The 19,083-nt window shown below is 39.0% G+C and overlaps 1 protein-coding gene across 1 annotated transcript in view; it reads left to right on the forward strand.

The window, feature by feature from the left end:
• Positions 1-215: 215 nt before the first annotated feature.
• The window catches only part of FCHO2 (FCH and mu domain containing endocytic adaptor 2), a 121,728-nt gene continuing 102,860 nt past the window's right edge, over positions 216-19,083 (forward strand). Inside the window, exon 1 of the mRNA XM_081518548.1 lies at positions 216-378. Within this exon, the coding sequence (XP_081374674.1) occupies positions 346-378 (33 nt within the window). The 5' untranslated portion in view covers positions 216-345. The remainder of the gene's footprint in view (positions 379-19,083) is intronic.

The raw sequence follows: 19,083 nt of genomic DNA on the forward strand, positions 1-19,083 counted from the left end.
AGGGTGCGGGCAGTCTCCCGGGTGATGCTCCGAGACCCGGTTCTCCACCATTCCAAAAAGAAGACTCATTCTCCAACACGCCAGCGCGGGGTTAGAGAGGAAGAGGACGGAAAACCCGGGAATAGGGGCCTAGGGCGCATGCGCAACCCAGCCTGGGCGTTTGCGGGTTCGCCCCGCGGCGGCGGCCGCTAGGTGGCGCATGCGCCCTGGAGGGTGCGGGCAGGTCTCCGGGAAGAAGGCGGCGGCCGCAGCGAAAGGCGGGGGCGCCGTGGGGGCCGGGCCCGTGTTTACGGAGCGGCGGGAGGGCGCGGACGCAGAACCCGGCGCGGCGTCGGCAGCGGCACGATGGTCATGGCGCATTTCGTTGAGAATTTTTGGGTAAGAGAAGGATGTTGGACATGCTGTGGGTTTCGGAGGCCGAGAGTTTCTCAGCCTGACCTCGGCCTGGGTGCGCTTCGGGTGGCGGCGGCGGCTCCGCGGGCAGGGCCGGCGTCCTCGGACCTCCGCCTGCCGCGTCCCGCCTGGACGGAGCCCGTCGGGTGACGGGTCGTCGGCCGCGCCAACTCGCGGGCTCGCCGCGCGGGCGGGGGGCGGGGGCTGTCAGCGCGGCCCCTCAGCCCGCGGCGGGGACGCCGAGGGGCCGCCCTCCGCCCGCCGCCCGCGCGGGGACAAAGCGCCGGATGGGGCGGGAGCCGGGAGCCGGCCCCGCCGGAGCCTCCCGGCGCCGGGCGCGCTCCGCGCTTCGGACGCGGACGACGGGCCCGCGGCGCGGCCACCCCAGCTGCGCGCTGCCGGCGAGTGCGGCCCGGAGCCGGGCGGGGAGGCTCGCCTCCTTCCCGCCCCGCAGGCCCCCATCTTAGTTAGCCCTTCGGCCCCCCACCATTTCCCCACGAATTCCCGTGCGGACTTGGACTGGATCAGCACTTCCTCTCGGCCTCGCAGCTCGACTCGTTGGTCTTTGCCTCTGGGCCTGTTCACAAAGCGTACAGAAGTTGAATTTAGTGTAACTGGATTCCTTGGGCTTGAATGCACCCATACTTCCCTTGTTCCCTGGGCTCCTTCGCCTTCCTCATTCTTTACACACCGCTCCTCTAAATTCAGTATTGGTTTTCGGTGGTTCTCTGAGAATGACTTCCCAGTCTCCCTGTGGAGTGTTTTTCCGCAGTTATTGTTTGTTGTATTGAGGAGTAGAGTTCAGCCGTGTACGGGAAAGGAGCATGTGTACTCAGGTGTCTCAGGAATCCCATTTTATGGCTTGACAGTTGTAAGAGGTACAATTCCATTTTAGTTAAGATGTAGAAATATTTAACGTGGTACGCATAAACTGAATAAGGAATGTATTAAATTCTTAATTCCTAATTGTTTCACCCACAGATTTGCTTAGTAATCAAATCAGTTCGTAGTTATTTGTCTTGAATGTTCCTTGTTTTCCACAAGCGACACAAATAATAGACGTCAGCTTTTTTTTTTTTAACAGCTTTATTGAGGTACAGTTCACCCGTCATACAACTCATTTAACAATTCAAGAATTTTTCGTATGTTCATAGAGCTGTGCAGACGTCAACCACATTTTGCTGCTGCTGCTGCCATACAACCCATTTAAATGAACAATTCAGGGTTTTTCGTATGTTCATAGAGCTGTGCAGACGTCAACCACGCTTTTAGAACAATTTCTTCATCTAAGGAAGGATACCAGTGTTTATTAGCAGTCATCTTTCCTTACCATGTAGATTTGTCTACTCTGGGCATAATCATATAAATGGGTTCATACACATGGTCCTTTATGACTAACTTCTTTCATCAGCATGTTTCGGGTTCACCCAGGCTGTAGCATGCAACAGTAGTTAATTCTATTTTATGGTCAAATAATGTTGTGGGTGTGTGTGTGTGTATATCATATTGTATTTAACCATTCATCAGTGGTAGAGATTTGTTTGGTTGTGCTTTTTGGCTGTTATGAATAATGCTGCTGTGAACATTTTTGTACAAGTTTTTATGTGGGCACATGTCTTCATTTCATTTGGGAGTTGAATTGCTGGGTCATATGGTAACTCTGTTGAACATTTTGAGGAGCAGCCAAACATTTTCCAAAGTAGTTGCACCATTTTACAATCCCACTAACAATGTCTGAGGGTTCCAGTTTTTTCACATGCTGGACTACACTTGTTGTTATCTGTCTTTTATTGTAGTGGATGGGTGTGAAGTAATACCTCATTGTAGTTTTGGTTTGCAGATAACATGATTCTGTAAGTATTATCTCCCATTCTTTGGGTTGTCTTTTTCACTCTCTTGATGGTGTCCTTTGAAGCGTGTAAGTTTTTTAATTTTGATGAAGTCGAATTTGTCTAATTTTTCTGTTATCTGTTATGCTTTTGTTGTCACATCTAAGAAGTCTTTCCTAACCCAGGGTCACAGAGGTTTACCTCTGTGTTATTTCTGTGGGTTTTATATGATGTTTTAGTTCTTAGGTTTAGGCCTGTGATCCATTTGAAGTTAGTGTTTGTGTACAGTGCTGGGAAGAGGTACACATTTATTCTTTGCATGTGGGTTTAGTTGTCCCAGCATTATTTGTTTGAAAGGCTATTCTTTTTCCATTGGATAGTTTTGGCACTCTTGTTAAAAATCAGTTAACAATAGATATATGAGTTTTACTTCTGGATTTTCATTGGTATCTCTATCCTTATGTTAGTACCGCACTGTTTTGATTACTGTAGCTTTCTAGTAAGTTTGAAATGTGGAAGTGCGAGTGCTCCAACTTCATTTTTCTTTTTCAGCATTATTTTGGCTCTTCTGGGTCCCTTGATTTTCGATATAGCCTATTGGTTTTAGACTTTAGGTTTTACGTAGGCAATTTGTGAAACTTCTATGAGGATTGTTTGTTTAAAATTTGGTGTTCTTAGAGTGTTTTGTGTTTTTGTTTTTGTTTTTTTTGGATGCATGATTGTGTTTTTGAAGTTTGATAACTGCACATTAACATTTAAAAGTTACGTTTTGTTTTCTGTCCATGATTTTGAACATAGCCTTTTGGGGGATGTTTTTAGCTATTTTATGAATAATGTTTTATGAACATTTTTGTGCAGATTTTTGTGTGCCCCTTGTTTTTCCCCCTTAGTAGAGGCATGAGAATAAATTTGGATATCTGAAATCTAGAGAGAATCCCAAGTCTAGTTTATGTTTTAGTGTATGTTTAGTGTTTGCTTTCACTTACAATATTGTGTACATATTCTTAAAATAGACTGCATTTTATTTTACTTCCAAGCCTGGTTGTGGCTGAACATGCTAAATTGGCTCTTAAAAAGCTCCAAAGAATGATAAATAAACTGGGAAACCCTGAGAATTAAATGACTTCTCAAAATTCTTAGCTGTCTATTTAGACAACTTAAAAATTTGCGTATTTCTGAATCATTATAGAATAATTTCTTAAAATAGAGAATTTATTTCTCTATTCAATTTCACATTTCTCCCCTAATGTTTAAAGTGACACTGTCAAAACAAAATAAAACTTGTCAAAGTGAGGTAATGGGAACCTTTAAAGCTTTGGGTTTCTAACCAAACAGGCTATTAATTGTTTTTTTCCCTACATATAAAAAGACAGATCTTTTTGTTGTGGCATTTTGTTAGAGGAAAATTTGAATCATTCAAGCTCTCTTCAAGTTCATTTGAAAGCAACACATCCTGCCTTTTTCTTTATAGTTTTTTCATAACTAAAACTATATGCTATGTTACAAATTCCTTTATTTAGTACTAACCTTTGAAGAGAAAAATATATACAAAACTTCCTACACAACAGGTGTTTTGTTGCTGATAAGTCAGTTTTTGCCACAGAGTATAGTGCTGCAAAGATAATCAAGTAGAAAATGTTTTTCTTTCTATTAAAATTAGATGGCAAAAATAATTTTGATAACATATCTACAGTTACCTTTAGTATATAAAAACAGTTGTTAGCCCTTCAAAAGATTATTTAACTTTAAAAAAAAAAGTTACTGACATATATTACCGTGAAGAAGTGTCTCCATATGCTGCTTCTTTCTCAGAGTCCAGTACTAGTTTTTAGTATTCTTGAGATTATAGATGTCCACTTTACATTATAGTGATTAAAATGGTGATTTATATTTTTTATAAAGCCCAAATTATTTTAATTCAGGATTTAAAAGGTTTTTTATTTTTAAGAAGTAGATTTCATAGTAATAAGGGGAAAAACAAGTGAGTACAACGTAACATGATTTAAATAGGCCTCATTTTACATAGTGATCCCAATCTATATAAGATATAAAACATTCTCCCAAAGACACCAAGTGTTTTTTAGCATACATTACATTGTAATAAAATGACATTTTTACTTAGGTAACTTTTTTCAAAGATCTCCATTCAGCATATCAAGAATGAATGAATAACAATTATCTTGGGTATTTTTGTTCTGAATCTTTTTTTTTTTTTTTTTGGCTGCAGCCAGTCTTAGTTTGGCACATGGGATCTTTACTTGTGGCGTTCGGGTTCTAGTTCCCTGACCAGGGACCGAACCCCAGGCTGCTGCACTGGGAACTCAAAGTCTTAGCCACTAGACCACCAGAGAAGTCCCTGTTCTGAAATTTTTCTTCCCTTTCTTTTCTATTAGTGCTTAACTAGTTAAGTCTCATGTCCTTTATCTGTTGATTTCACGGGTATTGTCGTGCTTTACTTTTAAATAAATTCGGAGCACCTGGTTATACAATTCTCGGTATTCTTGGGGAATTGTTTCCGGGACCAATACCAAACTCTACATGATGCCCCAGTACCCTGTGTAAAAGGCATATAATACTGTATATCCAAAATTTGATCTGTCATTACATGGATAAACTGGGAGGATAAAAATTTTTTTTTTAAAAATCTGGAGTTGCTATTCATAGGACTATGGAATGCAAACCGTTATTATGTTTTTGCTTGGTTGTTTAATCTAAATTTAGTATCCTACATGAGAGACCGGAAAAGGCAATGGCACCCCACTCCAGTACTCTTGCCTGGAAAATCCCATGGACGAAGGAGCCTGGTAGGCTGTAGTCCTTTGGGTCGCTAAGAGTCAGACATGACTGAGCGACTTCGCTTTCACTTTTCCTGTTCATGCACTGGAGAAGGAAATGGCAACCCACTCCAGTGTTCTTGCCTGGAGAATCCCAGGGATGGCGGAGCCTGGTGGGCTGCTGTCTACGGGGTCGCGCAGAGTCGGACGCGACTGAAGCGACTTAGCAGCAGCAGCAGCAGCATGAGAGACTAATGGCACCCGCCCCCACATACATATATACACATTCTTTGGGGTTACTTATCCATATGAAAATTTTAAAATATACATCGTTAAAAAATTAGTTGAGGTGACCATAGAAACCCAGAATATAGACTGTTAACTTGAAATTTACAAATATTGTAGTTGGATCTGATCCCATCAGATGATATACTAAAATTTTTAAAGGATGTACGTTTGTATATTTGCATATATATGTTAATTAACATATTTACATGTTTTAGTATTTAACAGATGCAAAAGGGAATGTAGTATAAGATCTCCCTCCTTTTATCCACCCACCAAGATTTCCCAAAAGGCAATTCACTGTTACCAATTTCTTATGTGACTTTCCAGAGCTAACCTGTGTATCTACAAGAAATAGCATATATGTTAAAATGTGTTATTATATGTTAGTCAGTTATCTATGCCCAAACTATTTTCAACTGCAACAGGCTATGAAAATTCAAACTACAGGTTCATCTAACTGGGTTCAAGTAAACTTGTCAGGTAGATATTATATGATATTATTTCAGATGGAACTGAATTTTATTGTCAGTCCCTTAGGTTTTTTTGGTGGTGGGGAGGTGGAGTGGAAGGCTGGTTTATTTTTTGTTTTTGCCTTTATTGTTGAAATTGAGAAATTGTTACTGATTTACTCTCCTTTTACTAAATTTGCTAAGAAATATAGTCTATATTTACTGCATTTACTAAGAAATTGTTACTGATTTAGTTCAATTTGGGGGAAGGATTTTAGAGAATTGATACAGAGTGATAAAAATTTGCTGTCTGGGTTCTTTTCCAGCCCTACAGACTGAATCTTAATTGTTCTAATCCTTTCAGAACTACTTAAATTATTTAGACAAAGGCATGGGAGAACAGTATGCTTTGTGTCATCCTGCAGTTTTGATTAGCATAAGCCCTTTGGAAATACATTGTTGTTGTTTAGTCGTGTGTCCAATTCTTTTGTGGCCCCATGGGCTGTAGCCCACCAAACTCCTCTGTCCATGGGATTTCCCAGGCAAGAATACTGGAGTGGGTTGCCGTTTCCTTCTCCAGGGGATCTTCCCAACCCGGGGATGGAACCCACATCTCCGCGTCTCCTGCCTTGGCAGGCGGATTCTTTACCACTGAGCCCCCCGGGAAGCCTTTGGAAATACACACACACAAATACACACATACACACATGTATGTTTTGAGAGGAGGGCAAGTAATTTTTTGAGTCATAGGGTATCTTCTCAGATTATCCATCCTGATTTTATAATTGTGGAACAATTTAACAGAAGCACACTGAGAAGTCTTTCTAGAAATATAATGGCAAGGAAAATTACGCAGGAAAGGGAATTAGGACTTGTCTTTAAATTTATCTAGTGTGGAAAAATTAAGATATTTGAACTGGAAGAATTTTAGTAGAAATCTGGTCCATAGGGATAAGCAAAAATTGGTGAGATGTGAGGAAAAACAAAAGCCAGGCAGTAATGGAGACCTATAATTATAGTTGACCCTTGAGCAATATGAGGTTTAGGAGTGCTGACCTCTGCACAGTTGGAAGATCAGGTATAACTTATAGTTATTATAGCTGATGCTTCCTATCCATGGTTCTCTATAATGGGGCTCTACATCCTTGGATTTAACAACCCCCTGATCATGTAGTAGTACTGTAGTAGTTACTATTGAAATGTGTAAGTGGTCCTGCACAGTTCAAACCTGTGTTGTTCAGGGTTCCTCTGTGTATCTACTGGTAAAGAGGCTAGCAGTGGCCAGAGGCAGAGAGGATTAAACTGAGAAGTGATTAGTAAACTGTGTGATGAAGTTGAGGCACACAATTCTGTCATTTCCATCACACATGCTCCGTGATGGAATAGCAGGAGTAAAATGTATGGAAGATATGACAAGCATGTTTGCTTGACTTGAGGGAAAAGATAGGAAGGTACAATACAAGTAATGCAAATTAGTGGTTGCTGGGACCTTAGATAAGAAGTGTTAGTTACTAGTTGCTTAATATCCAGTGACTGGCTCATATCATGAACTCCTTATTGCAAAATTCAGACTTAAATTGACGAATGTAGGGAAAACACTAGGCCATTCAGGTATGACCTAAATCAAATCCTGAGTATACAGTGGAAGTAACAAGTAGATTCAAGAGATTAGATCTGGTAGACAGAGTGCCTGAAGAACTGTGGACAGAGGTTTGTAACATTGTACAGCAGGCAGTGATCAAAATCATCCCCAAGAAAAAGAAATGCAAAAAGGCAAAATGGCTGTCTGAGGAGGCCTTACAAATAGCTGAGAAAAGAAGAGAAGCGAAAGGCAAAGAAGAAAAGGGAAAGATACGTCCATCTGAATGCAGAGTTTCAGAGAATAGCAAAGAGAGATAAAAAAGCCGTTTTAAGTGAACTATGCAAAGAAATAGAGGAAAACTATAGAATTGGAAAGACTAAAGATCTCTTCAAGAATGATACCAAGGGAACATTGCATGCAAAGATAGGCACAGTAAAGTACGAAAGGGTATGAACCTAACAAAAGCAGAAGACATTTAGAAGAGGTGGCAAGAATACATTGAATTTTAATGACCCACGCAGATAACCACGATGGTGTGATCACTCACCTAGAGCCAGACATCCTGGAGTGTGAAGTCAAGTGGGCCTTTGGAAGCATCACTACAAACAAAGCTAGTGGAGGTGATGAAATTCCAGCTGAGCTATTTCAAATCCTAAAAGATGACGCTGTGAAAGTGCTACACTCAATACGCCAGCAAATTTGGAAAATTCAGCAGTGGCCACAGGACTGGAAAAGGTCAGTTTTCATTCCAATCCCAAAGAAAGGCAATGCCAAAGAATGTTCAAACTAACGCACAGTTGCACTCATTTCACATGCTAGTGAAGTAATGCTCAAAATCATTTAAACTAGGCTTCAGCATTATGTTAACTGAGAACTTCCAGATGTTCAAGCTGGATTTAGAAAAGCCAGAGGGACCAGAGATCAAGTTGCCAACATCCCTTGGATCATAGAAAAAGCAAGAGAATTCCAGAAAAACATCTGCTTCATTGACTACTCTTAAAGCCTTTGACTGTGTGGATCACACCAAACTGTGGAAAATTCTTGAAGAGATGGGAATACCAGACCACTTTACATGCCTCCTGTGAAACTTATATGCAGGTCAAGAAGCAGTAGTTAGAACCAGACATGGAACAACAGACTGGTTCCAAATTGAGAAAGGATTACATCAAGGCTGTATATTGTCACCCTGCTTATTTAACTTATATGCAGAGGACATCATGCAAAATGCCTGGCTGGATGAAGCACAAGCAGGAGTCAAGATTGCTGGGAGAAATATCAGTAACCTCAGGTATGCAGATGACACCACCCTTTTGGCAGAAAGTGAAGAGGAATAAAGAGCCTCTTGATGAAGGTGAAAGAGGAGAGTGAAAAAGCTGGCTTAAAACTCAACATTCAAAAAACTAACATTGTGGCATCTGGTCCCATCACTTCGTGGCAAATAGATGGGGAAACAATGGAAACAGAGAGAGACTTTTATTTTCTTCGGCTTCAAAATCACTGTGGACGGTGACTGCAGCCATTAAATTAAAAGACACTTGCTTCATGGAAGAAAAGCTATGACAAACCTAGACAGCATATTAAAAAACAGACACATTACTTTGCCTACACATGTCCATATAGTCAAAGCTATGGTTTTTCCAGTAGTCATGTATGGATGATTTTCTTTAGAAATACAAAATTCTTAGCGAGTTCTACTATATACTTCTGTATCTTGATATCTTCAAATGATACTAACATCAAAGCATTTTTCTTGTGATTAAGTATTCTTTGAAAATATTTTCAGTATAGGTTTCATGAAATAGATAAGACCTAATTTTTAGCATTCCCCTTTTGGACATTTAGGTTACTTTCAGTTTTTGTTTTTTTCCATTCATGAATTATGAGGATTGGTGATTTAAATCACCAATTAGTGTGAATGAAATGCCAGATTAAGAAGGTAGCCTTGTGTGTCTTTCCAAGCATAGATTGAGAAGTTTTTGAAAAACCTGAAATTGTTTTATTTTTCATTTTGAAAATAATGAAACCAAATTTGTTTACAGAATACTACAGAAAATTTGAAATATAAAACAGTAGAGAATTAGCTCAAAACTATTTGCTTCTGCTGTTTTTGTTGTATCTGTAAAATATTTTTTATATGGCTTAAGGATTTAACTAACTGGAAGAGCTGAGTTGTAATTTAAAAGATATGGGAGGAATATTTGAGGGGTGAGAAAATGATTTTTTCTTTTTAAGTAATAAGATTTGTTTCTTTCAACCAGTCAACAGATGTGTTTGAGTAACTACTGTTCTGACTGCTGAGCAGTGCTTATTCTACATTTTAATCACTGTTTTCTGCTTTAACAATATCTTGCCAAGAGCTCTGCGTAATAGTTTTAGTGATCTTGTGTGGAAATTTTAATGCATTAGGGGTTGTAACCTGTGGTTGAAGTCCTGTTTACCCCTAGAAAGGCGGTATGCATGTATTCCTTTTTTCGTAGTGGTTTTCAAGGCAAAAAAAGAAATGGCCCTGGAGGGCCATCATTGAATATTTGTTGAATTCCTATAAAAAATATTTAGAAAATTCCTCACTAGAGGGGCCATTCTTCAAAGCAAAAAAAAAACTTCGGAATTAGTTTAATGTTTCATCATGTGTTTCAGAGAAGGCAGAATAAAATGAGATGATATCAAACACACATTAATGTTATGTTTGCAGTGATTTGTCCTAGGTTACCTATTAAATGTCATTAAGAGCTCGAGTAAAAGGAGAATGTAGAGAGGTTGGAAATGATGTTTATTCATTTTTGAAGCAGTTTAGACTTGAGAGGAACTTTAGGCATGATATTGCTGTTCACATGACAGTACCTCCTGATCCTTTCCTCCTTCCGGAAAAATTTTTTGATTAAAAAGGAAAGTAGGTAAAATCAACGTTTTAATGAATAGCCTGATTATGTAGCATGCACTCTTAATCTTTTCCCTATTTTCTAGTTCTTTGACTTACCAAAAGTGAAGAATATCCAGGTTTTTAATATTAGTGTTTAATTTACAGTTGCCCTTAAAAGTTCTTTGAAGGAGAAGTATCAGAGCCCAATTAAAATCTATAGGATTTACACTTTTGTGCTTTTTCATTATTACTTTCCATGGCTCTTTAAAACCCAGATATGTTGACAGTTCCATTTTCATTAAAATAGGAGTGCACATTTTTCTTCAGGTGGAAATACTTTGTATTTTGATTGTATTTTATAACTATTAAAAAAAATTTTAAGTGTATAGTTATAAGGTCAGCCAGAAAAGTGAATGTTTTGAGTTGCCAAAAGAGCTTTGATGACTTATTTAAACCTTTTAACTTGAAATTTCAAGGATATCTCACTTGTAGACTGTATATTGTATGCTTAGTTGCCCAGTCGTGTCCGACTCTTTGTGACCCGGTCGACTATAGCCCACCAGGCTCCTCTGTCGATGGGTTTTCCAGGTAAGAATACTGGAGTAGGTTAACGTTCTCTTCTCCAGGCAGTCTTCTTGACCCAGGGATCAAACCCAGGTCTCCTACATTCCAGGCATATTCTTTACCATCTGAGCCACCTGGGAAGCCGCAAGACGCTGTATTAGACCAGAAACAAATCTGAACATTTTTACTGACTTGGTGGCCTTACTTATAACTTAGTTGTCTTTTCAGCTGAATTTCACTTAAATTGATGATTTAGATGTAAAACTTGCATAAATGATCTCATTTTTATGTTAAAAAGCATGTTTTTGTATGCAAAGGAGGACTCTCGGCTGGTACACATCAAACTGTTAACTTCAGGAATCTCACTTCAGTTGGCGTGTTTGGAGGAAATGATAGGTGCTGAGTTTGTTTCTCTTAAAGGGTCTGTTAAAAAAAGCAGGAGAGAGTGCCAGAAAAACATCTGTTTCTGCTTTATTGACTGTGCCAAAGCCTTTGACTGTGTGAATCACAGTAAACTGTGGAAAATTCTGAAAGAGATGGGAATACCAGACCACCTGACCTGCCTCTTAAGAAATCTGTATGCAGGTCAAGAAGCAACAGTTAGAACTGGACATGGAACAACAGACTGGTTCCAAATAGGAAAAGGAGTACGTCAAGGCTGTATATCGTCACCCTGCTTATTTAAGTTATATGCAGAGTACGTCATGAGAAACGCTGGGCTGGAAGAAACACAAGCTGGAATCAAGATTGCTGGGAGAAATATCAATAACCTCAGATATGCAGATGACACCACCCTTATGGCAGAAAGTGAAGAACTAAAGAGCCTCTTGATGAAAGTGAAAGAGGAGAGTGAAAAAGTTGGCTTAAAGCTCAACGTTCAGAAAACTAAGAACATGGTATCTGGTCCCATCACTTCATGGCAAATAGATGGGGAAACAGTGACAGACTTTATTTTTGGGGGCTCCAAAATCACTGCAGATGGTGACTGCAGCCATGAAATTAAAAGGCACTTACTCCTTGGAAGGAAAGTTATGACCAACCTAGACAGAAACCCACTCCAGCGTTCTTGCCTGGGGAATCCCACGGATGGGGGGAGCCTGGTGGGCTGCTGTCTGTGGGGTCGCACAGAGTCAGACACGACTGAAGCGACTTAGCAGCAGCAGCAGCAGACAGCATATTAAAAAGCAGAGACATAACGTTTCCAACAAAGGTCCTTCTAGTCAAAGCTATGGTTTTTCCAGTAGTCATGTACAGATGTGAGAGTTGGACTGTAAAGAAAGCTGAGGGCCAAAGAATTGATGCTTTTGAACTGTGGTGTTGGAGAAGATTCTTGAGAGTCCCTTGGACTGCAAGGAGATCCAGCCAGTCCATCCTAAAGGAGATCAGTCCTGAATATTCATTGGAAGGACTGATGTTGAAGCTGAAACTCCAATACTTTGGCCACCTGATGTGAAGAACTGACTCATCTGAAAAGACCCTGATACTGGGAAAGATTGAAGGCAGGAGGAGAAGGGGACAGCAGAGGATGAGATGGTTGGATGGCATCACTGACTCAGTGGACATGAGTTTGAGTAAGCTCCGGGAGTTGGTGATGCACAGGGAGGCCTGGCGTGCTGCGGTCCATGGGGTCGCAAAGATTCGGACACGACTGAGCAACTGAACTGAACTGAAAGGATCTGTATGATTCTGGACTTCCATCTTTAAAGGATGATGAAACTTTTTTCCACTTCATATCAGGAATTATTAAAAAGATTTTTACACCTGTTTGTATTGGATTATGACAAAATTTTATTTACCTTGGGCACATTCAGGGGGACTTCCTATGAAAATGCTACCTCTTTGCAGCGTGCTTTGAGATTGGCAGAGAAAAAGATCCTCTCTTAGTATGAGCCTTCATTGTAATTGTCCTTCTTGGATCAACAATTGTGTTGATAGCTGTTCTTGCCAGTTAATACTGAAAATTTCCCTGCTAGAATTGATTATCATTAATATTGATAAACTATTACTTAGTTGCGTTTCCCTGGTGGTTCAGGTCCTAAAGAATGCGCCTGCAATGTGGGAGACTGGGGTTTGATTCCTGGGTTGGGAAGATCTCCTGGAGAAGGGATTGGCTTACCCTCTCTACTGTTCTTGCCTGGAGAATTGCATGGACAGAGGAGCCTGGCTGGCTACAGTCCATGGGGTCACAAAGAGTCCAACACGACTGAGCTTCTTTCACTTCACTTCATTATTTAGTTTTTTTGACAACTTTATTGAAGTATATTTTGTGTACCATACAGTTTTTCATTTGAGATACAGTTTCATTGTTTTGGTAGTGTTCACAGATATTTGCAAGCCATCATCACAGTCAAATTTAAATTACCTCAAAAAGAAATCCTGTACCTTTTATCCACCCCATCTCATCCTCACCCCACCTCGAGGAACACACTAATCTACTTTCTGTTTCTATAGATATCTCTCTTCTGGCCTTAAATAAGAGTGGAATCATATAGTATGTGGTCTTTTGTGACTGGCTTCTTTCTCTTAGCATAATGTTTTCAAGGCTCATCAATACTATAGCATGTATCAGTATTTCATTTCTTTTGTGGCTGAATCATATTCCAGTGCATGGGTATATCACATTGCTTATCTATTTGTTAGTTGATGGACGTTTGGGTTGTTTCCATCTTTTGGTTATTATGAATAATGCTACTCTAAACATTACAAACGTTGTGAACATTTGATGTACATTAGTGTACTGTTTTTTTTTGTGGACCTAGGTATTTTCTTACGTGTTGATTAAACTAATGAAAAAGACACAGTGAGGGAAGGAGAGGGAGGGATGGATTGACAAGTAGCATGGAAACATATACATCACCGTATGTGAAATAGAGAGCCAGAGGGATTTGCTGTATGATGGAGCTCAAGCCCGTGCTCTGTGCGGCCTAGAGAGGTGGGATGGGGTGGGAGGCAGGAGGGATGTTCAGATGGAGGGGACATATGTATACCTACGGCTGATTCATGTTGATAATATGGTGGAAACCAACAAAATATTGTAAAGCAGTTATCCTCCAATTATAAATAAATAAATTTTTTAAAAATTGAAAATAAAGCTCATCACTGATGAGTAAATACCTTCTCTTAAAAACTTAGCTATTTGGATTTGAATTTCTTTTTGGTGTTCTCAAATTGATTGCAGTAGTGCTGTTATAACTGTAAATATACTGACATTTTTTGCATTGTACACTTTAAAAATTTTGTATCATGTGAATTATATCACAATAAAATTGTTACTAAAAAAGAATAAAACTTTGAGGAGAAGAAGAAAAAAAGTGGCTGTTGATAATCAAGATTTTATATCAACAGTTGTAACATACTTGGGAGAAAATTTCATTTTAAAACTGTTTACCATCATAGCTTTTAACTCTACTACTTCTGTATTAAAGACTTGACTTGTTTATTAGAAAGTTAATCTATGCTCATTATTCCAATTTCCAGAAATAATTTGCTGTTAGTAGTTTAGATTCTCTTTGTATGCATATATGCAACCTGTTGGGCTTCCTGGATGGCTCAGTGGTAAAGAATCGCCTGCCAGTGCAGGAGATCTGGGTTCAATCCACGGGTCAGGAAGATTCTCTGGAGGAGGAAATGGCAACTTGCTCCAGTATTCATGCCTGGGAAATCCAAGCACAGAGGAGTCTGGCAGCCTACAGTCCATGGGGTTGCAAAGAGTCACACGGTTTAGTGACTGACCGTGCATGCGTGCAACCTGTTATTTTTTTCAATGAAAATAAAATTCTACATGTACTGTTTTATACCTTGCTTTTTTTAAAAAAAGTTTTATTGGAGCATATTTTATATATCATAAAATCTACCCAATATAAGTGTGCAATTCATTGATTTTTTAGTAACTTTACTGAATGGTGCAGCCATTATCAATTTTAGAACATGTTTATCCTCCCAGTAATTAGATTATGCCTGCTTAACAGTTAATGCTCTTCTACCCTCAACTCTGTAGATTTGCCTGTTCTATACATTTTGTATAAACGGAATCTGGCTTTCACTTAGTAAAGTGTTTATGAGGTCTTATATGTCAGTGTTTGTTACTTTTTATTGCTGATTTGTATTCCATTGTGTGAATCTACCTCATTTTGTCTCTCCATTCATCAATTTGAGACATTTAGGTTGTTCACAACATTAGATTTCCAGGCAAGAGTACTGAAGTGGAAATCTGATGTTGGGAACAACCTAAATGTCTCAAATTGATGAACACAACTGAAGTGACTTAGTAGCAGCAGCAACATTAGATTATTTTTGGCTTTTATGAATAATTGCATCATGCTTTTTTTCCCTCACGGATATTATGTATATCTGGGCAGATTTAAGAGATTAATACTTAAAGTTCGACTGGAAGTTTTTAATGCAATTAAAAAACACTATATTTCATTGTAGGATATGCTATCATTTGTTTAACCAGTAATGTTAATGGATGTTTTTGAGTTGTTCTGTTTTTTCACAATTATAAACAGTACTGTAGTGAATATTTTTCCACATTTATCTTTGTATGTGTGTTTTTGCGGTATAGATTTCTAACTGTGGAATTGCAGGACAAAGGGCATGAAAATTTGCAGTTTTAGTGAAATACTGTGGTTAGCTAAGAAAAAGCAAGCTCTGCTTGCTTGAGTTAACATAATATGTTAAGATAAATTTTTTTGTGTGTCGAAAAAAAAAACATTACCGAAGGGAAACAGGGCTGGATGGGGATAAATTAGGAGTTTGGGATTAACATGTACATACTACTACATATAAAGTAATCAACAAGGACCTACTGTATAGCACTGGGAATTTTATTCAATATTCTATAATAACCTATATGGGAAAATAATCTGAAAAAGAATGTGTATATGTGTATGTGTAACTGAATCACTTGGCTATACACCTGAAACTAACACAACATTGTAAGTCAATTATACCCCAATATAAAAGAAAAAGTAATTTAAAGGAAATGATAACATATCCACTTCAAGGTCTAAGATGATAAAATGGATATGTAATTCAGAAATATTTCCTGTTATTTTACTTGTCTTTGAATTAGAATAAAAACATTGGCAGCTGTTAAAAGATAAATTAGAACTTGCATGGAGGTACTTGTAGTTTTAAGAAAACTGGTTAATCTCAAATGGTGACAGAATTATGAGTTAGGATTGCTAGTTTCAAGAGTAGTCTTCCCCATCTCTCCAGAATTTCCAGTTTTTTTTCGGGTGAAGATACTGAAGCCAAATGTGTCTAGACCTGAGCGCTAGTGCTCTGTCTCCTACTGTATTTTTCACCTGTTTATAGACATGTGTATACTTAATACACTGTCATCTCTTATCTTTGGTAAGGTAATAATAGGCTTGGGTTCTTTTTTGGTACTTACCTTTGAACATTTTTCTTAAAGATACATGTATGTTTGTGTGTGTGTATGTGGAAAGAGCCATTTGAAGTATTAAAATTTTTGCTTAGTTTTGCTGAAGAAAAGTTACTGATCCATTAAGTATTTGTGTTAACAGGTTTGTGAAATTAAGAAAACAGTGCCTAGAATTGGGTGTTTTTACATTTTTTAGAGCATCAAATGAATGAGTGGGCTTCCCAGGTGGCTCAGTGGGTAAAGAACCTGCCTGCAATGCAAGAGACACCAGAGATATGGGCTCGATTCCTGGGTCAGGAAGATCCCCTGAAGGAGAGCAAGACAACCCACTCCAGTATTCTTGCCTGGAGAGTCCTGTGGACAGAGGAGCCAGGCGGTCTATAGTCCATAGATTGCAAAGAGTTGGACATGACTGAACACAGCATAGCACCAGCTTATTTCTAATTTGAATATACATAATGAATATGCATAAGACACATTGGGAACCCGACTTAGAATTGTGTGCCAGTGAAAACTGGTAGTTGTCAGGGAAGAATTTTGGGGACTGAGAGCTCCAGACTATGGATTTTATGATTTTAGATTTCAGATTCGTTTTTCAGGGTTCATGACTACATTATGAGAGTTGGTGGATAGTTTAATTATTTGTAGTTTCTGCAGTATATTCAAGTAATGGAATAAATCCCTTGGAGATTTCAGGTCCTTGATTATTTTGTCTGTAATTTTATATACTAATCTTCATTTTGTTATTTTTGCTTGCTGTAGACTAGAGATAGTGGTTGCCTCAGAGAATATTATTCTGGCTGGAATAAATTTGCATGAAAAACCCAGAGAAAGTAAAGAACTAAAGTTAGATCATAATTTATTTTAAACGTGAAAAATTATAGAAGCAAAAATTGATGTGTTTAGATTTATAGGCGAACTGGAGAAGGAAATGGCAACCCACTCCAGTACTCTTGCCTGGAAAATCCCATGGATGGAGAAGCCTGATAGGCTACAGTCCATGGGGTCACTAAGAGTCGGACACGACTGAGCGACTTCACTTTCACTTTTCCCTTTCATGCATTGGAGAAGGAAATGGCAAGCCACTCCAGTGTTCTTGCCTGGAGAATCCCAGGGACGGCGGACCCTGGTGGGCTGCTGTCTGTGGGGTCGCACAGAGTCGGACACAACTGAAGCGACTTAGCAGTAGCAGCAGCAGCAGCAGGTTTATAGGAGGCTGTAGTTTTATATCCTTGATAAAATGGAAATGGATGTTCAAAATGCTATGGATATTATTTGTATTATCTCATTACATATATTTTAATTTTTTTTATGTGTAGCAGTCTGATTACTTGCTATACTAGCTGACAGGTTTATTAGGAATCACTTCAACATAGCCGGAAGTTTCTATAATATGTTTCCTGTTTTTGGTGAACTGTGGAAAACTAAGTCTCAGATTGCATAACACTTGCTTTTGGCATTGCTTTCTATTCCCAACAAATATGTTTAGTTCTTCTTATTATCACTAAGTGAAGTGAAGTGAAGTCGCTCAGTCGTGTCCGACTCTCTGCGACCCCATGGACTGTAGCCTACCAGGCTCCTCCATCCATGGGATTTTCCAGGCAAGAGTACTGGAGCGGGTTGCCATTGCCTTCTCCAGGAGGTCTTCCCAACCCAGGGACTTGATCACTAAAGAAAAACTAAAACTGCTGATTGTAAAAAGAGTTGTTGAACTTAGTTTATATTCTTTCATTTCACCCATAAAATTTCTATTTCTAATGTTTTCTTTGTTATTACTTGCTAATTTAAATTTGTATTGGATTAAATGGCTTTAAGATTTTCTAGGGTTGTATAGTAGTCTGGTTCTGTTAATTTTCCTTTAGTTGAGGTCATGGGGTTGCAAAGAGTTGGACACAACTGAGTGACTAACATACAGCCAATAGTCTGTTACTGCTCTTTTACTAAAATTTTGCCTCCTGTCTCATATCTCAAGTTAAGTTTACTGAAAGACTTATATTAGCGATTATAAAGTGTTTTGTGGTGTTTAGTGCTTATGTGATTAGTAAATGCTGTTTTGACTCAAAAATCAAGATTTAGTTATTTTAAAGTATAGACTCTGAGTTAAATAATCAGGAATCCCTCAATACAGGTAAAAGGGATTGATATGGGATTTGGTAATGGTCCATGTTTATCGTTCCTAAATTCAGTTCAGTTCAGTTCTGTCGCTCAGTTGTGTCCAACTCTTTTCAACCCCATGCACTACAGCACGCCAGGCTTCCCCGTCCATCACCAACTCCCGGAGCTTGCTCAAACTCATTCCCATTGAGTCGGTGATGCCATCCAACCATCTCATCCTCTGTCGTCCCCTTCTCCTGCCTTCAATCTTTCCCAGTATCTGGCTCTTTTCTAATGAGTCAGCATCAGGTGGCAAAAGTATTGGAGTTTCAGCTTCATCATCAGTCCTTCCAGTGAATATTCAGGATTGATTTCCTTTAGGATTGACTGGCTTGAGTCCAAGGGAATCTCAAGAGTCTTCTCCAACACCACAGTTCAGAAGCATCAATTCTTTGGCACTCAGGTGTTTTTTTATGGTCCAACTCTCACATCCATACCTGACTACTGGAAAAACCATTGCTTTGACTATGCGGACCTCTGTTGGCAAAGTAATGTCTCTGCTTTTTAATATGCTGTCTAGGTTGGTCATAGCTTTTCTTCCAAGGAGCAAGCATCTTTTAATTTCGTGGCTGCAGTCACCATCTGCAGTGATTTTGGACCCCAAGAAAATAAAGTCCTAAATTACACAGCATTTATTTTTTAAAATTTCAAATGTGTTTCATTAATATATCCTTAATAGTGATTATAGAGTGTGTATATGTGTGTTGTGTATATAATGTACACTTTATCAAAGCGTATAATATTCCTTTGATACAGTTTAAAATTATACAGTGAGGAGCAATGCTTAACTTTAGGAAAACA

Source organism: Giraffa tippelskirchi, chromosome 8 (assembly GCF_054371585.1).
Source record: "Giraffa tippelskirchi isolate mGirTip1 chromosome 8, T2T-mGirTip1v1.2.pri, whole genome shotgun sequence".
Classification (NCBI taxonomy): domain Eukaryota; kingdom Metazoa; phylum Chordata; class Mammalia; order Artiodactyla; family Giraffidae; genus Giraffa; species Giraffa tippelskirchi.